The 25,072-nt window shown below is 36.6% G+C and overlaps 1 protein-coding gene and 1 non-coding gene across 2 annotated transcripts; both read right to left on the bottom strand.

Annotated features, from left to right (window-relative positions):
- Positions 1–3,816: 3,816 nt before the first annotated feature.
- Positions 3,817–3,923, bottom strand: LOC145003580 (small nucleolar RNA R71). The gene has a single exon (XR_013662035.1). It is a non-coding gene; the product is annotated as a small nucleolar RNA R71 (small nucleolar RNA).
- Positions 3,924–23,985: 20,062 nt separating this feature from the next.
- On the bottom strand, positions 23,986–24,522 carry LOC145003124 (uncharacterized). Its single transcript, XM_078962265.1, has one exon. The coding sequence runs from the start codon at positions 24,520–24,522 to the stop codon at positions 23,986–23,988; it is 537 nt and encodes a 178-aa protein (XP_078818391.1).
- Between the last annotated feature and the right edge of the window lie 550 nt (positions 24,523–25,072).

Below are 25,072 nucleotides of genomic sequence, written 5' to 3'. Positions count from 1 at the left end.
TTATATTAAGGATTGAATCAACTAACTTGAATTTTTACCTTTTGTAGATGTCTAGTTCTGACAACTATGGTCTTTTCGAATCTTTTGGAAAAAGATTTCCTCATGAAGATGATGTTCCACGTTTTGATAAAGGAACTAGAAATCATACTTCACTTCCTCCACCTCTTCCAATTATTCTCCCTGGCCCACGTGTTCGTCGACTTGAAAAGTTCAAGATCACTCAATCCTTATTGGCAAGCAAACATGAAGATGGAAATTCTGTGTGTGCACACGTCCTAAAGATGATGTTGCGTATTGACAGGCTGGGAATGTTGGGTGTCATTTTCCCGAGGACGTTGACTGTTGATAATTCTTCAGTCACTTCCCAATTCGTATGGTCGGTTTGTTAAAGACTATTATTTGATAGATCACGATGTGACCCCTATTGATCTTACATATTTGCTAATTGTTGCTGAATCAACAATGATTTGGCGCACTGGTCAAGCAAATTTGATTGGAAGATCTGCATCCCAAATTTACATGAACCCTAACAATGGAAATGTGATAATCCAAAAATGGTTTCTTCTCCCAAGGGATAGAAATTGGCCATGGTCGAAAAGTTTGATCATAAGATTAAGGTGGAGACTAAGATAATCCCATGCACCATTCCGAAAGATTCTGTTTGTTTCTATTGCCAAGAGAAGGGGCATTGGATGTGAAGCTGTCGTATCTACCTGAATGATCGCAAGGATGGTAAAGTCACAATGTATGACTCTACTTCAGGTAAGTCCACTATCTAACTCTATTAATTTCCTATTTATAGATTCTTAGTACATGATGTGATAAGATTACATTTTGATGTTTTGTAGGATTGAAGAAAAGAAAGGAAGCTTAAAGGAAGAGCGAGTTGAGTCTGGTTGCGAAGAGATGAATTTCGATCGTGTGGTTCGATGATCGGATTTTTTAGCTGCTCTTAGGACTTATGATAGATTGCTTAAGGATATTTAGTAACATAGTTTTCATTTGTACTTGTGTTGTAAGGACAACTTTTTCCGCATTTTGTAAATAAAGAAAAAAATTATTTTGTCTTACTTTATATTTCCTTGCAATGTCATTTGTGAAAAATTGGTGTTTTATATATTGTTAGCAATGTTGTATATGGATTTGATTCTTAGTTATATCATTTGTGGTAATTGTCATAGTTTACCAAATAAGAAAGGATTCTCATCACCCAAGTTTCAATTGGATAGAAACTTGGAATAATGTGACTTGTATTGTGTGATGAATTAAAATCTTCATATTTGGGAAATTAAGACTAATTCCTAGTTTGCATATGTATGTGAGTAAAGTGAAAGACTTAAGGATCTAGTATACATTGATGTGTACTAGTTAGATCCACCACAAAATATGATAAAGACTATTTGTCATGATTTACTAATGGTTCAATAAATATGATTATACTTACAATATTAAGTATAATTTTAATACATTGAAAAGTTTCAAAATATAACGAATAAGAAGAGTCAATTAGGTAGAAAGATAAAGGTTTCACTAATCTAAAAGTAATGGAGAGTACTTTAGTATTGATATTGCCATATTTATACTTATTTTTAGGCAGTATTTAAGTGCATTTTTATTAATAAATTGATGATATGAGCAGAATAGTGATACTTATGAGTTTTAATTGATATTTTCAGTCAATACAAAGGATTTTCGAAGAGAGGGACCAGAGGTGACAAATTGGGGAACATGGGAGGCTTGGAAGACAAGAAAATAATAATTTCGTAATTTCAGCTTAATTCACGACGTGGCGGTGAAGCCCACGACGTGGCATGGGTGTTCCCGAAGATAAACATCGTGACGCGGAGGATTTCCTTGAAGGATACGTATTACTTAAAGCCCACGACGTGGCGCATATGGCCACGACGTGGCGCAGGTTTTTAAGGGTTATATAAGTTCTTCTATTATTACGAATAAAAAAACTTTTGGCAGAAGAAAAGAAGTTCCAGGAGACGTTTTCCAGAAAGGAAGGAAGGTCCTGGAAGAGGGATTTCAACACCAAAAGAAGTAAAGTTTTATATTTAGTTGATTATAAACATGTTTTTCATTAGTTCTAGCTGTGTTAGTTTAATTACTATGATGAGCAGCTAAATCTAGCTACTTTTGCTTAGCTAGATGAAGCTTTGAACTTATGAATAGTTATATGTTTATGGATTAATTTAAGTTGGTAAGAGTTGCTTGTGTTTGATTTGTATAACCTAGCATGTTATTATTTGCTTATCTAATTGCTAGATTGCATGTTCTGTGTAGCTTAGTGACCATGAAACTACATGAACTTGTTTACCTAATAATTTAGTGAACATTGAATTGTTAGAGCTAGGATTGACCAATCTTAGTTAGTAATTAGGCTAAATAAATCTTAGCTGTGCTAGAGAACGTGAATTGTGATCATAATTGCGTTTATACAACAAATCTTACATAGCATATCTACATTCATAATTAGTTCTGTGTTTAATTATGTGTGAACATACATGGTTTAACATGAATTAGTTACTTATTGGTAAGATAGAACTAAATTACTAATATAACTAAAACCCAACTTAATAACCCATAATCATTAGCTAGCCATAAGGAAGAAATGGATTCAACTAAGCAAGAGTATTTTTATATTAATTTGATTAAGTTCATCTGATCTTGCAAAATCAGATAAAACCCCCTTATTAAATTTATTAATAAATTAGGTTAATTTAATAGTAATTAGGTTAATTAGTAACACATTTCCCTGTGATCGACACCCGACTTACCTAAGCTATATTATAATCTGACTAGGTACACTGCCTATAAGTGCATAATTAATCTTAGTTTGTTAGGTTATAAATATTAAAATTAGTGGGTACTTTTGTGCACATCAAGTTTTTGGCGCCGTTGCCGGGGAACGGTGCAGATTATTAGTTTATTTAGTTACATTAGATTAATCGTTTTTTTTTTAGGAATAAAATTTGCAGAAAGCTTAATTGGTTAATTATTTTACTAGCTTATCTTAGTTTAATTTTTGTTGTGTTTGTCACAGAGTTCACGACGTGAGATTTAGTATACTCACGACGTGGAATCTGAGATTTCATTTTTTAGTTTTTTTTTCTTATTTTAGTCTAGTTTTACGTTTTAGTTAGCAAGTTGCAGGAGTTAATGACCAGAGGTTCAAACACCCCATTGGTGCCACCACTAGAAGATCTCGAGTCTGCAATTCACAAGAAAAAGACGCCCTTGCAAGAATTGAAGTCAGCCTTCTCTAGGAAGGCAGGAAAGAAGACAGGAGAGTTAAGTTCATCAACGAAGCACGAGAGCAATCTTGAGCATTTGGATCATACAACCGTGCAAACCGAGTACGAAAGCGACACCGAGCCAGAATTTGAAGAACACACGAGTGAACCCGAGAACGAGCCAAGGAACGAGATGGCATATATTGAAGAAATGTCCATGGGAGCTTACAAAAAACGGATCCGAGAAGATGTGGGTCCCGGATTAGTCCAACCCGCAATACCTGCCAATGCCACATTCGAGCTGAAGGGACACATATTGACTGCGCTGAAGGACATCCCATTTTTCGGGAAAGACCATGAGGATGCTTTTAAGCATCTAGATGAAGTCAATGACATTGCAGACTACTTCAATGTCCCAAATGTCAACAGGAACACAGTCTTGCTTAGGATGCTACCCGTCACCTTCAATGGAGCTGCTAAGGAGTGGTTAAAAGCACTCCCACCGGGTACAATCACCACTTGGGCTCAAATGCGTGAGCAATTCCTAGATCAGTTTTGCCCACCATCCAAGATAGCCAAACTCAAGAAGGCAATAGCCAAGTTTGAGCAACAGCCGGGGGAGTCACTATACGAAGCATGGGAGCGGTACAAGGGCTTACTCAGAAACTGCCCGCAACATGACCTAAATGTGCAGCAAGAGATGACAATTTTTTATGATGGGGTTAATGTGATGACAAGACAACTCCTTGATTCTCAAGGACCGTTGACAAGGAAAAATCCAAGGGAGGTCAAGGAGCTAATTGAAGAATTCGCGAAACACTCCCGCGAATACCATAACCCGAGGCAGGATGGAAGCAAAGGCGGTGGAGGGGCCCAAACTGAAGAAATTGCAGCTGTCATGGCCATGCTAAATAACATGGATCGCAGGATAGCACAAATGGACCAGTCGATACACGCCATAAGAGTGGGGTGCGAGCGATGCAATGGTCCACACTTGACCAAGGACTGCAACGTGGATGAATTTGGGAACAGAAAAGCTCAAGTGTGCTACTCTAATGGGGATAAGTTTGAAGAGGACTGGAGGAAACCGAAGAAGGAGTGGCTGCCATATGAAGAATATAAGAAGCAAAAAGAAGAGAAGTATAGGCAGACAGGTCGAGGCCTCTATCAAAAGGAGCAGCAACCAGCCGAGAAGAAACCCGACCTAGAGACCATTTTAATGAAATTTATGGAAGCATCGGAAAAGCGACACGAGGCCACGGATTCTGCTATTCTTGAACAACAAACATTGATAAAGAATCAGCAAGCCTCCATCCATAACCTTGAAGTACAATTTGGTCAACTAGCAACCCTAGTTCATGAAAAATTGTCCCCGAAGAGTCCCGAAGTACAGAACCAATCTCATGTAATGGCCATAGACACCGAAGAAGAAGCTATCTCGAAGTTCCTGGAAGCATTGGACGAAGAACCACGAGCGCCCAATCAAAAGAAGAAGAAGATCAAGATCGAAAATCATGAAGCTGCTGAGTTCCAGAACTCACGATGTGAACCTTATATGTTCACGACGTGGGCCCGTCATGAACAGAAAAATTATGCAGACAGTTCGGTTTATAAGCCGACTTTGCCCTTTCCTTCCCGAGCCACCCTTAGTCCACTAGAGAGAGAGCATAGAGAGTTTGTCAAGCATGTGAAAGAGATCCCGATTAATAACCCTTTTGTCGAGTCCTTATCCAAAGCTCCCGAGAACCAGAAATTACTGCAAGACTTAATGGACACTCGAAAGCAATTAAAGAAGCAGTCTACAGTAATTTTAAGTGAACAAACTTCAAAAGTTGTGTTGGGAGAGACACCAGAAAAGATGGGGGATCCTGGACGCCTCACTCTTCCATGCGAGTTTGGGAATAAAATAAAGGTTAATGCTTTAGCCGATTCTGGGGCTAGCATTAATCTAATGCCTTTTTCATTTTATCAAAAATTGGAGATTCAGAAGATGAAGGCTACAAAAATGAAGATTCACATGGCGAACCGTTCGGTGACACAACCCCGAGGCATAGTGGAGGATATTTTGGTGAGAATTGGAAGATTTATTTTTCCAATAGACTTTGTAGTATTGGACATGAAAGAAGATCCAGATGTTCCGATAATCCTAGGTCGGCCATTGCTCAACACTGCTGGTGCCCTTGTTGATATCCGCGAGTCGAAGCTCACTTTAAGGGTTGGAGATGAACAAGAAGTCTTTGGAAAAAAAGATGACTTTCAAGAAAATAAAGAAGAGATGTTCACAATTAATGAAGAAAATGAGCTAGAAGAATTGGAAAAGCTTATGGAAGAAGAGATAAAAGTAGTACATCAAGTCAAAATGACAAAACCAAAGGCATCTGTTCCACATTGGATTGAAGTCATAGCTTACAAGAATCCGCCTTCTTGGGTAAGCAAAGAGGATGAGGAAATAACAAGTGATGAAGAGGAGGTCACTTCAAGAGTAACAAGGCCGGTGGTGAAAACAGAAGAGAATGATATAAAGTACGAGGAGGAAACCAAGGGCACAAAACGCAAGCTTGAGGAAAAGGGAAAAGCTAAAAAGGAGAATTCAAAGAAGGCATATAAAAGGAGAGTTCAAGCTTACAAAAGGCGGTTCAAGGAACAAAAGATCTTGGTGGAGGACTCTTCCGAAGATTCAACGTAGAAGGCACGGAGTCCAGCTCAAGACTTCAAGAAAAAGAAGCGCTTCTCGGGAGGCAACCCGAGTTTGGTTTGCATTTTCTTTTTTTTCTTTTTTTTAAATTTTTCTTTCTTTTCTTTTTAAGTAGGAAAGACATCGATTCATCGTCTAAAAAAAAAAAAAACGGTAACAAGTAGAAAATTAGCTGTAGGGAACTTTAAATAATGATTGATAGGCAAATTAATTAATTAATATGATAAACACTATGGAGACTTTTGCATCTGGCAGTCTCCACGACGTGGGCATAGCCCAGCCACGTCGTGGGAAAAAGGGAATGCGCGACTGAGAAAGACACAATTTGAGTCCCACGACGTGGGAATCACCCGCCACGTCGTGGCCCTTAAAAATCAAGGGGGACCAGTTGTTTAAATCCCTTTGACTGATTATGCTCATTCCCACTTGTGAGGCTGCCGCACGAACGGAAACATTGTAACCCCACAGCTAATTTCGTATTCTACTGTTAATTTCCTTGCAAGATCTTGCCTATTAATCTATTTGGTACGTGTTTCCCTTATTATTTTGTAGCAATTCTTCTAATTTCAAGTTTTCATGGTTAGGGCTTGTATGATTCACGAAATTGGTTGAATCTAATGGTTAATTTTAAATTAAATATACCTTTAATGGTCATAGGAACAAACCCCAACCATTGATTTTAGTAGAAATCGCATGCAAGTCGATCGACCCACCAGCTGTGAACGACGCGACCCACGACGTGGCACAGCCAGGCCACGTCGTGACTTCTGTCACAATATTAAAACTGTTTAATATGTTGGTTGTTTGCTGTTTTGGTTTGTTTTAATTGCAGAAATGGGACCAAGAAGAGCTGTTCCGCAGGAAGAAGACCCGATAGATGTCGCAAGCATACATCCTATATACCAGTTTCCTCAAAACATTCCCCGACCGTTGCTAACAACCTACGAGAATCGGCTTGGATGGTTATACAACAGGGAGTTTGCAATAGCCCCGATTATTGATTGGGGATGGCTTGGTGGAGTGGGCATGGTAGCGGATCTGGGACGTTATTGGTCAAAGACTTATGTTGGAGATCAATTTTCGTTTACTTGTCACGGGTGGAGGAATTTATTCACCATTCAAGAACCCGTGTACCGGGAATTATCGGTAGAATTTTTCTCTACCGTATGTTTCGAAGAACGCACCCTTGATGCCACCTACAATAGAGCACTTGTTTTTCGTTTGGGTGGTGTATATCGTGAGTGTAGCCTTCGGGAATTTGCTTGGCGCATGGAGCTCTATACGGAAGTGGAGACGCAATCTCCGTTTTTTATCCCTTTCTTGCTTGGATGTGTGCGGAATTTTGCTCCGGGTACCTTGGATGTGCAGTTTTGGAGGGGCATTTCTAACCATGAATACAACACTCGTGATTCGAGTGAGTCACAAATTCGGAATCCTGTTTTCCGATTTTTGCACCGCCTCATCACGTTTTCAATCAATCACAAGCATCATGGTGACAAGGTCCCCATCCAGAATCTATTTTATTTATGGACTCTTATTACCCCGGGGGTTTGCTGTGATTTGCCTTATATGTTGGCACGGTTTATGGGGAAGAAAGCGGCCAATTCTAGGCCTGGGAGCCCGATTACTGGGGGGCATTTGGTTACTCGCCTGGCTAGGTCGTATCATATTTTGACCCATGACTTTGTCAGGAATCTTACTCGATTCCCGGATACCGACTTGACCATTCAAGTCTTGGGTGTGATGCGAGCAGTTGTGAATATTGGGGGTCGTTTTATGATACCACCAATAGATGACGAGGAAGAGGAGGGGCAGCCGGGACAGCAACCACCCGTTAGGCCGAGGCGTCGAAATGTGCGGGCTAGAGGCGAGGTCGAGCGAGAGCGTGCTGCTTCGCAGTATGTGCAGGGAGTGACCACCGACCCTTTTCAGAGTCAGGTTGGAACATATTTGGATAATCTACGGGGTCATGCCATTTACCATACCCAACTTACCGAGGGTATTTATTCACATTTGGGTGTGACCCGACCACCTGCTATGCCACCGCAGTATCCTTATTTTCCGACATGGGAGGAGTTATGGCGTCCGCAAAATGATGGGGCAGGACCAAGTGGAGCACAAGATCAAGATGATGATTGATTTTATTTTATTTAGTAGTTTTTTTTTGTGTTGTTTTTTTTTGTTTTTTTTTTTTTTTACTTTGGTGTGTGATGTAAAACCTTATTAAAACTATGATGTTACTTTTTGTTTCTTTTGGGTTGTTCTACCTTTTCAGATTAGCGTTGGAATTCTAAGGAGCATAGCCGGTTATCTTTCGAGACATGTTTGTCTAGTCAAGGAAGCTTAGAGTTGTGAGTCCGAGCCCACAATTTAGAATAAGTATGGGGTATTTTAGGAGAGCGGTTCTTGTTGGAACATATATTTGTATAGAAGTGTCGGACACCAGTTAGCCATTGGTCAACGCTGCTAGAGTAAATAACGCCAAAAAGTCATTTTCTACTGCTGCTTAGTTCCACGACGTGAACTTCTTGTGCCACGTCGTGGCACGCTTACAGTTTGTAATAGTTCAGCATTATGGTGTTCGTAGTCTACACTCGAATCACGACGTGAATTCCTTATGCCACGACGTGATCCAGTATATCATTGCCATATTTTTTATTCTTGATACCCACTTTGACGAATTGAAGTTCGAGCCTTATTCTACACCGAGTTACTATTTTTGGGAGTCCAATTCTGCGTTTTCCACACTTTTCCAGATGCTCATGCCGCTATTCCAAGGGAGTCTGTTCCTTTTTCTCCCTTTTCTTTAATTTTGATTTGTTTTTATATATACAATGAGGGCATTGTATGAAATAAGTGTGGGGTAGAAAAAGTGAATTGATAGGAAATTAAATTTTGAAAATTCAAAATTTTTATTAATTGAATCTAGTAATAATAATTGAAGCTATAATTGCTAGTATTATGTGGGATGATCCGATGAAAGTTCAAATGTTTAGTTGAGCCAATATACGTTATAGTGCATTTGTGGCTTCCCTTATTTTAGTGAAATCATGGAACAAAAACATAACCCCGCTCGTTTTGAAGGATGCAATATGTTTAGCAGCCTAAACCTGAAATGTATCCAGGAAAATTATTATCATTAACCAATAAGGGTTGAGGTTGAGCGCCTCTGCTTAAGCATGTAGGTTTTGAGTGAAAAAAAAAAAGAGAGGTACATGTAAAAAAAAAAAAAAAAAAGAGAGAATTACGAAAAAGTTTGAAGAATTTTAGAGCAAATAAAGTGAAGATCAAAAGATCAAAATTTTGAAGAAATCCAAAAAGTTGAAGATACCAGAAATCAATTCAAATAAGGTGTTGAATTCAAAGAAACCGAAGATCAAATTGTCAGAGAAATGAAGAATTCAAAGAAAGCTCCATAGTGGTATCATAAATTGTAATTCTAGATTATGTATGCTTAGGTTGCTCAACTAAAAATACCTTAAGGTTAGGAGGTTTTCTGAGGATGGATTCGGAGGGTTGCATAAAATGAGCATTGTTCGGAAAAAGTGGGCAAGTGTTTATGAAGATTGTGAGTATTTAAAGTATGGGGGGGTACTTTAGGAAAATTTTAGACACAAATGCATGCGTTGAGGTCTTGGCATAATGGCTGAACTAGAGTCGGATTGTTCTGTGTAGTGTTAGTAATTAAGAATTAAGTGTAAAATTGCTTGAGGGCAAGCAAAGCCTAAGTGTGGGGTATTTTGATATTGCCATATTTATACTTATTTTTAGGCAGTATTTAAGTGCATTTTTATTAATAAATTGATGAGATGAGCAGAATAGTGATACTTATGAGTTTTAATTGATATTTTCAGTCAATACAAAGGATTTTCGAAGAGAGGGACCAGAGGTGACAAATTGGGGAACATGGGAGGCTTGGAAGACAAGAAAATAATAATTTCGTAATTTCAGCTTAATTCACGACGTGGCGGTGAAGCCCACGACGTGGCATGGGTGTTCCCGAAGATAAACATCGTGACGCGGAGGATTTCCTTGAAGGATACGTATTACTTAAAGCCCACGACGTGGCGCAGGTTTTTAAGGTTTATATAAGTTCTTCTATTATTACGAATAAAAAAACTTTTGGCAGAAGAAAAGAAGTTCCAGGAGACGTTTTCCAGAGAGGAAGGAAGGTCCTGGAAGAGGGATTTCAACACCAAAAGAAGTAAAGTTTTATATTTAGTTGATTATAAACATGTTTTTCATTAGTTTTAGCTGTGTTAGTTTAATTACTATGATGAGCAGCTAAATCTAGCTACTTTTGCTTAGCTAGATGAAGCTTTGAACTTATGAATAGTTATACGTTTATGGATTAATTTAAGTTGGTAAGAGTTGCTTGTGTTTGATTTGTATAACCTAGCATGTTATTATTTGCTTATCTAATTGCTAGATTGCATGTTCTGTGTAGCTTAGTGACCATGAAACTACATGAACTTGTTTACCTAATAATTTAGTGAACGTTGAATTGTTAGAGCTAGGATTGACCAATCTTAGTTAGTAATTAGGCTAAATAAATATTAGCTGTGCTAGAGAACGTGAATTGTGATCATAATTGCGTTTATACAACAAATCTTACATAGCATATCTACATTCATAATTAGTTCTGTGTTTAATTATGTGTGAACATACATGGTTTAACATGAATTAGTTACTTATTGGTAAGATAGAACTAAATTACTAATATAACTAAAACCCAACTTAATAACCCATAATCATTAGCTAGCCATAAGGAAGAAGTGGATTCAATTAAGCAAGAGTATTTTTATATTAATTTGATTAAGTTCATCTGATCTTGCAAAATCAGATAAAACCCCCCTTATTAAATTTATTAATAAATTATGTTAATTTAATAGTAATTAGGTTAATTAGTAACACCGTTCCCTGTGATCGACACCCGACTTACCTAAGCTATATTATAATCTGACTAGGTACACTGCCTATAAGTGCATAATTAATCTTAGTTTGTTAGGTTATAAATATTAAAATTAGTGGGTACTTTTGTGCACATCAGTATCGAGTTTTATGATCATCCTAATGATTATGAAACCATGTCACAATTGATCCTTTAAGGACACCTTAGTGTATAAGTATGATTAAGAAGAAGAATCGGGAATTGTTGAAATGGTTTAAATCAAGAGGGTGAGTCATACTTCGTTCCAAAATCAAGTCTTAGAGTCATACTCCAAGATTGTGTCTTGAGTGACTTATCCTAAGTAGGTTTATAACACATCATGAAATGTGGAGTAGAAAATTATTCTTATTCAAGCGTGTTTGAAATTGGTAAGATGTGATGTTTTGGAAAAAATAAAGACCAACTAAAACCGATTGTATGAAATGTCCACACTAACGCTTGAATATTTGTTTGTCAAGGAATGTTTCTTGATAAGAAAATCTTATAATTCAAGAGGTGAGTGGGTGTCTTAACGATCTTGAATAGTTTCAAGAAATAATCAACAACAAACCTATTGTTTATCACTGGCACACGACTTGAGGTTTGTAACCTATCGTGTTGACATATTCTTGTTTCTGTGCCCATTCCAGTTAAGTTAACAATGTATGTGAGTTTTATGAGTTCTCATTTAATTGCATAAGCCAAAACACCTTGATCAGTAAAAGTACATTGACCCATAAGGGTGAGATGCTAAATGGCTTGGAAGCAATGGTAGGCCGTTGTGAAACTAAATGGCAAGAAATTAAGATTGAACAAGTTCAGTCCATATGAGTTTGGATTTGTCACAAACCTTCTCTTACGAAAGTTGTTGGAAATGAAAATTTTACATGGATAGGAACACATACAATATAAAATCTAAGTGTCAAGAAGCTTCTCTCTACTTCATGAAAATGATTATGAGGAAACGTGTTCACTGGTTGATTTTAAAGAGTTAGCAGTTGTGTTAATTGCATTCTCAAATTCAATTATTATTATGGCATCCCTCTTCATAGTTTGAATTGTTAGAAATGGCAAATGGTTTGAACATTTGGGACTTTTCGCTATAAGATATAAAAATGTGTAAACACATACATAAGTTGTCTATTGAAAAGTGTATGAGTCAAGAAGCATAGATAAAGGATTATCGAAGCATCATGTATCAGGAATTTGAACTTTGGTAAGAAAGTCAATAAGTATTGATTTCTAGTAGTCTAGCAGATTACTGAATACATGTCAAGGCTAGTGGGACCATAAGTGTTATGCTTGTAAGGATGTAATTATTATGCTAGTGGGAGCATAATTATAACGTTAAGTGTTGCGAGTTAGCAATGCTATATATATATATATATATATATATATATATATATATATATATATATATATATATATATATATATATATATATATATATATATATAGGAAACAAAGTTTTAATTTGCAAAGTTTCAGAGTTTCAAAAGTAGTTTCGCTATAACAGGATTTAAGGGAAAGGAACTCATACTTCATTTTGAATTTAAAAGTTTAGATTGAAGTTTTGATAGAACTTAGTCATGGATATATATTAATGTCATGTTGAAATGTTTCAACATAAGAAATTCTATATATTGAAATATTATAGCAAGAGACTGGTAAAGTATCATGTCTTTATGTAAGATATTATGAATCGCATCCCATATGCTTCAGGTATAGGATCAATTACATATGCTATAATATTCACATGTTTTAATTTTCCAAATGCCTAAGGAATTAAGAGGGAAAAAGGAATAGAACATGATATGAGTAAAGTAGTTAAACAACTGTTAAGGACGATCTAAGGTTCACTAAGGATTGGTCGCTTATGGGTAGTTGGAAGTATACTAATGAATGGATTGTATTGACATAAGTATGAATAGATAGGAATCTATTAAGAATGCATTGTCATATGACAAATATGGAAATGTTTCCATAATGAGAGTTGGATATTAAGAATCTATGTGTAGGATTAGAAACTTTTATGCAAGAAGGATGTTCAAAGGAATGTACTTCGAATTTGACACTTCATCTCCATGGAATTGTTCTGTAATAAATCTCCAGTGGAATGTTTTGTAATATCACTGGCAAAGTCTCTGTGACTTTGGTACCTTGAAATTACAAAAGGGAACATTGCAAGTAATTTTAGACTCTAACAGATTCTAATAGTGACAAGAATTTGGTACTCTTACACTTATAGATAAGGATTAGGAATTGTGAAATGAGCATCATTGGAAATGTGTTCGATTGATCTATTCCATAAAGGAAGGACCATAGATAAACATAATATGCATGCTTAGAACATAGGATGACTATTGTTCAATTCAAGTCTTAAGTTTATTGATCGAAACAGTAAACAATGAGTAAAGTCTAATTAATATGGTGATTAAATAATAAGTGTTTTATTTATAATCAAAAGATTGAGACCATATTGGATTAGGTTATTCTTGTGTTTCACTTCGCATGTTTGCTTCCTGAATCACTAGATTATTCAAACATCCATACTCAATAATACTTTGGAAGTAAGTAATGAGCTAAGACTGTCATGAATCCGACTGTAGATTGTCTAAGTGTTTAGACATAGCACAAGTTTGATGTAGTATTCATGAGTACTCCTGAAATAAGATTTGAGGATTGGATTAAAACCATGTTCATGTAAATCACTTCAAGGATTTTATCACGAGTGATTATGATATGATAATATATTATATTCTTGAAACAGAGACATATGAGTTGTTGTTTACAAGTCGGTTGCACATTGATAATGCATAAATGCATCAGTAACCTGATGTTATAAAACGTATTGTTGTGTGTGATTTGATGAGTAAATAGTACAAGCATATGAGTCGAAGGTTATTCGTTCCTTTTGCCCTAAGGGGATAAAAGCGATATCTATGGGCCCCTCGATGATTTAATTATGACACCCTAAGCGCTTGGCCAAGCCTGAACTAAGTTGATGTGTTCAATTGTAGTCTGTTGTCAGTCATCATAAATCAGAAATCAGGAAACAACACATGGACAAAGAGAATGATTATAATCCATGTCTCATGTCCATAAGATATCTAATAGAATGAAGGAATATTTGATCCCTTATCTAAAGAATGCATTTCTGATATGATCAGAGTTCGACAACGGCTTTTGAGAGCTACGATTGCTAATCGAGTTATGAAGTTACATTGGCAGTTATAGTTATTAAACATATCCAAGTGGGAGACTATTGGATTAGGTGTGTAAGGTCATAACTATTATTGGGATGTTCTTGACCCGATAGTAGCATGGTCCTTTTAGGTTGCCTTCACCATAGCAACGGATATGATGAATTATAGAGAAAGAGGTTAGTTTATGATTTATCATTACATTATAGAGAATGATGTATTAATTGAGAAATCATATTATTTAACTGCTATTGATTAGAAATTAATTTGAAATTAATTGTGTGATCAAAAGAGACTGATTGAATTGTCGGGGAATGATTATGTAAACCAGTAATAGTTATAGTTTGGGCGAATGGATCCAATTGGCATAGGATGGACAAATATCTATGGGGAGCCCATAGAATTTTGTCCAAGGCATGCTATATAGGGATCCTGTTGAATTAGGTGTCTAAGTTCATAACTATTCCTGGAATATACTTGACCCGGTTAGCATGGTCCATTTGGGTTGCATGGCATTGCAACACTTGGATAGACTAAATGATAGAAATAACACTTAAGGTTTATTAATATATTATAAGTTATAATATATTAATAATATTATTTAATTAGGATTTATCAGGAATTAATAAGTGATCAAAAAGAGACTAATTAAATATATGGGGTTAATTGTGTAAATCATTTATTCTTGTATAGTTGGGCTAATGATCTATGGTTTGTATGGATTGGGTTAAAACCTATAAGGTGATCCATGGATAGTCCATGGAGGTTACAAACCCATGGATCATGGAATGTGAAAATCCATGACAATTAGGGTTTACATGGTGTAACCCTACTTATGACACAACTATATAAAGACCCGATGGATGATCAAAATCGGCAATACTACAAGCAACTAAAGAGGGCTAGCCAATTTTGTGAGCAAGTAACCTTCTCTCAGAGTTATTCCAAGTATTGTGGTGTTGTGTGAGACATTTAAGGTGTCAAACTTGAGGTGCTAGGCTTACAAGGTTTTCAAGGAATCCAAGCAACTAAAAGGTATGATCTTCTACTAGCAATTATGTTTTAAAGTCACCCATGCCATGCTAGTTAAGTTAAGAACCATGGAAAACCATTTTTGCATGTATCTTAGTAAAACATAGATCCAAGGTTTCTAGGGTTGTATGTACACCTTAGGAGTGTTAGAATTCTCAAAACCCTTCAGATCCATATGAGGCTTAGGGCCTAAGGAAGGGAATTAGGGTTTCCAAGCTGTAAACCCTAGGAGCCTCAACTATAAAAGGAACCCTATTGCTCACAAAATCGGACCCTATGATTTCATAATAAACCCTAGCTGATTTTGAGGTCTTCTCCCCTCTCTCTTGTTATTCCTTGTTGCTAGTGGTGTTTGTGACTCCGTTAGAGGTGCAACATTTGAGGCATTAATCTCTTGGATGTCAAGATGAAATCAACAACAAGAAAGGTATTCTTCTAACCCTAATTTGAATAGAATTATATTCTTATGAATGCTAGATTAAGGTTCTTGATTTGGAGTTTCAATTTGCATGTATAAATTGAGAAAAACCTAGATCCAAAGAAATTAGGGTTGCATGTGATGGAGACTCGCAACGAAATCTCTAGCTCTCCTAAGGGTAAATCGAACTCTCTACTAAATGATCGAGAGACAAATGACCAACTCGCTCCAGAGTCAAATAATACTAGAGCAAGTAAGGAGTTCACTAAGAACGTACCTAACATTGGTAAAACACATATAAGCATAAAATAAATATAATCGACAAGATAAAGAATAGAAACATACCAGCCACCACATCTGGTGCTGCTCTAGCCTCCTCGGCTGTGAGCTAGAAGGCGTGTCCCTGAGCCCTTGCGGGCTCTGCTCTACCTTGCCACCCGTCAGTAATCCTCAATGTAGTTGGTGTTGGAGCTTGTTGTTGGATTAATGTCTAAGTCCATAACTATAATTGGTAAGACTTGACCCGACCCGGCATGGTCCATTTGGGTTGCATACCATCATGCACTTGGATAGACTATAATGAGAGAAATAAGACACTTATGGTTATTAATATATTATAAGTTCTAGTATATTAATAATAAGAATAATGAGATTATTTAATTAGTATTGATCAAGAATTAATCTAGGATTAATTAAGTGATCAAAAGAAGACTAATTAAATATATGGGTTGATTGTGTAAATCATCCATACTTGTATAGTGGGCTAATGCTCCATGGATTATCTAGTTGGGCCAAAACCCATATGATGCTCCATGGATGCTCCATGGTATATTTGAACCCATGGATCCAAGGAAATGGAAAGTCATGACAATTAGGGTTTACCCTAATTGTATAACTATATAAGCATCTTATTCTTGGAGAAAAATCGGCCACTAGTGAGAGTAACAAAGGGCTAGCCGATTTTCATGAAGTGTAGAATTCTCTCTAAGTTATTATAAGTGTTTTGATGATTGTGAACCATTTGAGGTGTCACACTTGGGGCACTAGGCACTTAAGCTTCATGAAGACAAGCACCATCAAAGAGGTATGTATTCTATCTTGTTATATTGATAGTTTTGTATGCTAGTTTAGGATAATACATTGGATATTCATATTTGCATGTATAATAGAGAAAACATAGATCCAAGGTATTTAGGGTTGCATGTACACTTAGGAGTGTTAGAATGCTCATAACCCAACAGTGGTATCAGAGCCTAGGCTTGTTTTCTTGTTATACCTGCAATAGAAGCTGGAAAATCGAAATTGGTGCTGTCAGCCCAGCAGATTCGCCGAGTCCATGAAGGGACTCGACGAGTCCAAGGCAAAATGCATCCAACTCGCCGAGTTGTGTTCATGCACTCGACGAGTTGGACCCCAGACAGCATATCTTCGAGGTTTTTGGCTAGAAATGGACTATGAACATTACCCTAAGTTGTTTTTGAACTTATAAACTTGTTTTTAATGTGGTAATGTTCATGCTAATCCATTTTCAAAGATAATTGTCAATAGATTCATGTTTTGTATTAGTTTAAAGGTTAGACTAATTACATGAAAAAGTTTGATTTGAATTATCTTGTTCTTATGAGTTTCTTAGATTAATAGAAAAGTTGAATGAAATAGTTGTTTTCAATCCATTTTAATCTAAGAGTTGAGTATAAAATGTGTTTGTGTAACTTATCCTCAAGTTACATGAAGAGTCACATTAAAGACTCATAAAACTCATAAAGTTGGCAAAGGTTACAAAAATGAAGAGTCTAGTTCTAATTAATTGGAGTTATGACTCCATAATTTGTCCTCAAGTTATGGAGGACCAAGAGTCTCTTCATTAAATAAATATAAAAAAAATAATGTAACCTTAATTAATTTCATAAGTTATAAAATAAAGAAAAAATTAATTCTTTATTAGTTTAAAGTCTTCCATAATTTGTCCTCAAGTTATGGAACATGAAGAGTTTTTGGATTAAAACTACTTTAAACACATAAGTTATGGAATTAATTAGTTTTGAATAGTTTCAAAACTTGCCCTCAAGTTTTGGAATTTGTAAAGTTTTCTCTTATGAATACTTTAATTCCAAGTTAGCCCTTAGAATTTTAAAAGTTAAAATTCAACGCTTATACTTTATAATATTATAAGTTAATAATATATACATGTATAAGAGTAAAGTCGGTCTTACCGCTAGTACGCCTCATTCACGAGACCGGTCTATAAGGTGGGTATAAGGTTGTTGCCTATAAAATGGCAACTTAATGGGTGTCCACTCTCACCCACCGCTTGCTTGACTGGTGGAGGGTCGTTAGCCGAACGGGTTTGACATGACTATAATTCTCCTTTCATTAAAAGTATTAATGATAAATACTAAGTAACTAAACTCTTATAAATACCCAATCTTAGTTACTTAGGAAAATGTGAAGAAGGTGCTAATCCATGAAATTACACTTTGCACTTTGTTTAAGTCGGTTAGTGGAGCGTGTGTGGTTAACCGGCACACTAACTCGTATTTAACAAGGTAGGCAAAGGGTAACTTAATGTTTATCATAGTATCGATGGAGCGTGTGTGATTAACCGGCACATCGATTGAGGGATAAACACTTAAGGGTACCCAGTAATTTGCATGGTTACTTCACACCTTGTTTTGTGATCCTCGGCATCCCAGTCACAAAACCTGAAGGGCACACTCGAGATTGAAACATGCCATTGAACAGTTCAATGAATCTCAAAAGATCTAGGAGTTTCAAATCCAATTAAAACCTAATAATACATTTCGTTTATCTTGGTGGAAATTGGTGAATCGTCATTCACCTACCTTCAAATTGTTTTATAGCTTGGATTACGGCATACCTCTTCTAAGTTATAAAATAGTTTGTTGGGTCCTAGCCTTAATATTTCATATTGGGTGTCATATTAAGGACTTTAAGATCAACTATCTTGAATATCTCCCAAAACATGTCTGGTTTAGACATTTATGATCTTCCCAAATCTCTTGAAACAAGCATTCCTAATGAAGATGATGTCCCATGGATATCATACTTCTTTCTCCTCCTCCAATTATTCTCCCTAACCCACAAGTTCTTGAAAAGTTTAAGATCACTCAAGCCCTAATGGCAAGGCAAGGTTTAGGTGTGATCACATCTTGGAGATGTAGTCACATATTGACAAACCGGGAGAGTTGGGTGTCAAAGACTTGAGAAAGTTAGTGGCTCAACTACTTTCTAAGTCACATAGTGAGTTCTTTTGGAACACCTATGAAACAGACTATGACAAAGACCCTTAATGATCTTATCTATTTGCTAAGATCAACTTCCTGGAACTTTACGGACATTGACAATGGTGACACTGGAAATACAGAAAAAACATTCTCTTCCCAAGGAAAGGGATTGACCATAGTCAACTAGGTTGACCAAATGGTAAAGAGAAAAAGGCTAAGTTTGTAATAGTCGTGTGTACCATTATCAAAGGGTCCATATGTTTATATTGCCAAAGTAAGGGTCATTAGTTGCGAAGCTGCCTAATTTACCTAAGGATGTTAAAGTAAATAAGATTGACTCTACTTCAGGTAAAAGTCCACTAATCTAACTCTGTTAAGTTTCTATTTTGAGATTCCTGATACATGATGTGACTGGGTCACATGGTAATGTTTTAAGAATCAAAGAAAAGTAAAGGAACTTAAAGAAAGAATATGCTGAATCTGATCGCATAGATGGATTTCTATCTCGTAGTTTAAAAATCAGATTCTTGAGCTACTTCTTAGGAGTTATGAGATATTGCTAAGGAATAGATAACAACAAGTTTTCATATGTATTGTAAGGATAAGTTTTTCCGCATAGTTTTAAAATAAAAGAAAATTTTGATTTTATTTATTTTAAAAATATCCTTACAATGGCATTTGAGAAAAAAATTGTCGCTTATATGATTCCATTAATAGCAAGAGTGGAAATATGAAATTGATTCCTTCATTTGTGGTAATGTCTAAATTTACCAAATAAGGAAAGGTTCTCATCATCCAAAGTCTCAATTGGACCGGGACTTGGAATCATGCAAGTTGTATAGCATGATGAATGAGAACTTTTCAAGTATTGGAAAAATTAAGACTAATTACTTATTCACATGGATGTGTGAGTCAAGTAATGGACTAAGGGATCGAGTACATAGTCATGTGCACTGATTAAGTCCACCACAAAAGATATAAGGCTATTCGTCATATTTTACTAGAGTTCAGTAAATATGATTATACTTACAAGCTTAAGTGTAACTCTGAGACATTGGAAAAGGTTCCAATGTAAGGCAGAGCGAATACGAAGAATCAAATTAGGCAGAAGGATAAAAGTTTCTCAAATCTGAAAAGATGGGAGAGTACTTTAGTATCAGTTTTGTGATCATCTTAATGATTAAGAAACCATATCAAAATTAGTTCTCTAAGGAACTCTTAGTTCATTCTTATGACTAAGAAGAAGGGATCTTGAATTGTTGAAATGGTTAAATCAAGAAGATGAGTCATACTTCGTTCCAATACAAGTCTTAGAGTCATACTCCAAGATTGTGACTTGAGTGACATGTCTCAAAGAAGGTTTAAAACACTTGTCAAATGTAAGAGTAAAAGTTTTCTACTCTTGTACATTTGAAATTGGTAAGTTGTGATGTTTTGGATAAAACAAAGACCAACTTCGGCCAATTGTGTGAAGTGTTTGTCTTGATTAGAATCCACACTATCTCTTGGATGTTTGACAAGGGAGTCTTATAGGTCAAGAGGACAGTGGGAGTCTTAAAGGTCTTGAAATTCTCAAGAACTAATCAAGAATAAAACCTAAAGTTCTTCACTAGCACACGACTTAAGTTTTATAACCTATCGTGTTGACATATTCTGTGCCCATTCCAATTAAAGTTGGCTTTGCATATGAGTTCTTAGAGTTCTCAATGTGTTGCACAACAACTTGGAAGCAATGGCAGGCCCTTGAGCTACCAGGTGGCAAGAAATTAAGATTGAGTTCAGTCCATATGAGTTTGGATTTGTCATTATCCTTGTCTTGTGACTATGGTTTTGACAATTCACATGGATAAGAACTCATACACCATATAAATCTAAGTGTCATAAGGTTTCTCTCCGATTCACGAAAATGATGGTGAGGAAACACTTTCACTAAGTAGATTTTAGTTAGATAGCAATTGTGATATTTGCATTCTCAAAGTCGTTAGTGGAGCGTGTGTGGTTTACCGGCACACTAACTTGGACTTGTGAGAAGTGGCAAAAAGGTCTAACCATTATGATTACGGCATCCCTCTTCATAATTGTTTAGACACACATGTGAGCTATCTAAGAGAGGTGTATGATTTTGATAAAGTCTTATCAAAACAATCTAGTATCAGAAATCTGAACTTTGGTAAGAAAGTCAATAAAGTATTGATTTCTAGAAGTCCAGCTGTTTTTTTTTAGTACATGTCAAAGCTAGTGGGAGCATAAGTGTTATGCTAATAATCATCATGTTAGTGGGAGCATGATAATTATGATAAATATTGCAAGTTAGCAATGTTAATTATAGGAAAACAAAAGGTTTCAATTGGGAAAAAGTTGTTTTGCTATAATTAAGGGAGAGGAAATTATACTTCATCTCAAATCTATAAGCTTAGATCGTGAGGTTTTAATCTCTTAGTCAAGGATATATATGAATTTCATGTTGGAATGGCTCAACATAAGGAAATTCTGTATATGGGTCCATTATTTGCGTTCTTAAATTCGATTATGATTACGGCATCCCTTTTCATAATCTGAATTATGAGAACTTGGCAAATAGAAATGGAAATGTTATAGCAAAAGACTGGTTTAGTCTTTATGTGAGACATCATGAATCGTGTCTCATATGCTTCGGATATAGGATCGATTACATGTGCTATAGTTATTCGTTCTAAAAGTTTCCAAATGCCTGGGGAATTAAGAAGGGAAAAGGTTTAGAACTGGATATGACTAAAAGGATTAAACAATTGTCGAGGACAATCTAAGGTTTACCAAAGATTGGTTTCTCAAGGACAATTGGAAGTATAGTGATAATTCTGGAAGGACCATATTGACATAATCTGTAAGGAGGCAACTCTTGTTCAGAAGTGATAGTCGAAATGGAATCTGGAAATGTTTCAAAGTTAGATTTTTTCAATCTGTGTAAGATTAAGGAAACTTAATGCAAGAAGGATGTTTCCAAGGAGTTGATCTCCTTTGGAATGCTCTGTAATGATTGTTGCCAAGTCTTTGTGAATTTGTGCATAATCGTTACAAGAGGATCAATGCATATAAGTTTAGAATCTAACAAATTTCAGTAAATGGCATGAATTTGGAATTCTTGCATTTGCAGTAAGGATTTGGGAGTGTGAAAAGAGAATCATTGAAGTTATGTTCAATTGATCTAGTTCACAAAGTAAAGATCATAGACAAACATAGTATGCATACTTGGTGTATGGCATGACTAGTGTTTAGAAAACATAGTGTACATGCTTGGAGTATGGGACAACTATTGTTTTAAATTCAAGAATAAAGTTGATAGCTGAAACAGTATACAATGAATAATGTGTAATAATATGGTGATAAATAAAAGGTGTTTTATTTATGATCATAGGTTTTGATACCATATTGGATTCAATTATTATTGTGTTTCACTTTGCATGTTTTGACTTCCCGAATAAACTAGGTTGTTCTTCCGGAATGACTAAGTTATTCAAACCATCTACAGTCGGTCATATGTTGGAAGTAGATATGAATTAAGACTGTCATGGGTTGGCTTGTAGAGGTCTAAGGTGTTGGACAAAGGGCTACAACACTCATGAGTGATCATAAGTTCTGAGTATTGGATTCAACCCGCGCTCATTGGAATCACTTCATGGGTTTTATCACGAGTGATCATGAGATGATAATATCTTATATTCTTCAAACCTAGAGATATGAGTTGTTACTATGAGTTGATAGTACATTGATTACACGAAACGGATTGGTAACTCGATGTTATAAAACGTGTCTTTGTGTATGATTCAATAAGTAGTAGAACAAGCCATATGAGTCGAAGTTTATCCATTCCTTTTACCTTCGGGATAAAAGCGATATCTGTGGGCCCCTCAATGATTTGATGATGACAAATGGAAGTGCTCGGCCGGGCCAGGACTGATTTGATTTGTTCAATTAGTCAGTCGTCATAAATCGGAAATCAGGAAACAACAAATGGACAGAGAGACTGATTATAATCCATGTCTTAGTCCATATGATATCTAGAATGGAGGAATATATGATCCCTTATCTAATGGACAAGTCATTGACAAGATCAGAGTTCATCTACAAGGTCAGAGTTCGACAGAAGCTTTTGAGAGCTACGATTGCCAGTTGGTTCCTGAAGTCATACGCAATAATAGTTTTAGACTTATCCAAGTGGGAGACTGTTGGATTAATGTCTAAGTCCATAACTATAATTGGTAAGACTTGACCCGACCCGACATGGTCCATTTGGGTTGCATACCATCATGCACTTGGATAGACTATAATGAGAGAAATAAGACACTTATGGTTATTAATATATTATAAGTTCTAGTATATTAATAATAAGAATAATGAGATTATTTAATTAGTATTGATCAAGAATTAATCTAGGATTAATTAAGTGATCAAAAGAAGACTAATTAAATATATGGGTTGATTGTGTAAATCATCCATACTTGTATAGTGGGCTAATGCTCCATGGATTATCTAGTTGGGCCAAAACCCATATGATGCTCCATGGATGCTCCATGGTGTATTTGAACCCATGGATCCAAGGAAATGGAAAGTCATGACAATTAGGGTTTACCCTAATTGTATAACTATATAAGCATCTTATTCTTGGAGAAAAATCGGCCACTAGTGAGAGTAACAAAGGGCTAGCCGATTTTCATGAAGTGTAGAATTCTCTCTAAGTTATTCTAAGTGTTTTGATGATTGTGAACCATTTGAGGTGTCAAACTTGGGGCACTAGGCACTTAAGCTTCATGAAGACAAGCACCATCAAAGAGGTATGTATTCTATCTTGTTATATTGATAGTTTTGTATGCTAGTTTAGGATAATACATTGGATATTCATATTTGCATGTATAATAGAGAAAACATAGATCCAAGGTATTTAGGGTTGCATGTACACTTAGGAGTGTTAGAATGCTCATAACCCAACACTTGTGTCATCCAGGCAGCAAGCAATGGATAGTTGGCCTTCATGTGACCAACCTGATCGAAGTGGTAGCATATCCTCATATCCTGAACCGACGCTAAGTGGCAGCAATCCCTCACAAAGTTCCCCTACTTTCCGCATTTGTGGCACGCACTACTAGATCTACAAACTCCAAAATGTCCCTTCCCGCACTTCCCACAAGTACCGCTGCACTGGCCCCCAAACCTAGAATCAACGATCTTAGACTGCTTCGGCACCAGCTATAACTGGGTCGGGACCTGCCTCTGCTCCCACAACTGTAACTCAATCTCAATCTCTCGCCACCTAGAGGCCTCCTGTAACTCCAATACTGTATCACATCGTTGGGTAGCAACAAATGGTCGGATATCAGTCTTGCACACACTCAGATAATGTTTAATCTGAGCCTGCTCGGAAACAAACTTCGGGCAAAACATCGTCCTCTCAGTGAACACACGTCTAATCTTTGCCACCGACTCCATAACCTGTCTCAAATATAAAAACTCATATGCCAGCCACTGACGCTCAACCTGTGGAATGTAGCGAGTGCGGAACATCTCCTTGAATTGATCGCAAGTAACTGCAGCTCTGTGATCATCAGTATACAACCTTGTCATCAATCTCCACCAGTCCTTTGATCTGGACCTCGGCATGTTCAAAGCACACCTAACCTTCTGGTCAGTAGGACACGAGCATGTAAAAAAGCATCCCTCAACGTTAGATAGCCACCTCATGGCTATGATTGGGTCCTGAATCTCATCAAAAGTCATGGGCTTCATGTTATCGAAGTCCTGATACTAAAAAGCCCGACTGGTCCCACCACCAGTGGCTGCTACAGCTACGGAGGCTGCATCTGCAGCCATTTCAGCAATGCCTACATAATGCTCATCAAAGTACTTAACCATAGTGGTTATGATAGACCCAAACATCTCCAACAGATGTGTCCGGAATAGTGTAGCAACCTTATCATGCCGGATCTCCCGAATCCTAGCGTCCAACTCGTCCGGTCTCATCTGACCAATAGGCTCGGGAACTGTTGGTCCACCCTGACTGTCAGCTCCTGATCCTGACCTAGATTCGTTCACAAATCGCCTCGTAAACACCATGCTGAAAATATACCAAACAGATATCATACATCCCATATAATAACGGGGAACCAACTCCCAACAAATCCCTAGGTGTTGTAACTTCCTTGCTACGCACATGGATCTTGCACCTTTAGTAATACGTGCCCATACTACCTTCCACACCTACCTATATTTTCATCAAGTATCATCACAACACCCAAACAGTATACATAAGCATAGGCGAGCGCTCAATCCTCACTCT

Source organism: Lactuca saligna, chromosome 6 (assembly GCF_052625555.1).
Source record: "Lactuca saligna cultivar CGN05327 chromosome 6, ASM5262555v1, whole genome shotgun sequence".
Lineage (NCBI taxonomy): Eukaryota > Viridiplantae > Streptophyta > Magnoliopsida > Asterales > Asteraceae > Lactuca > Lactuca saligna.
This window is presented reverse-complemented; position numbering and strand designations above follow the sequence as displayed.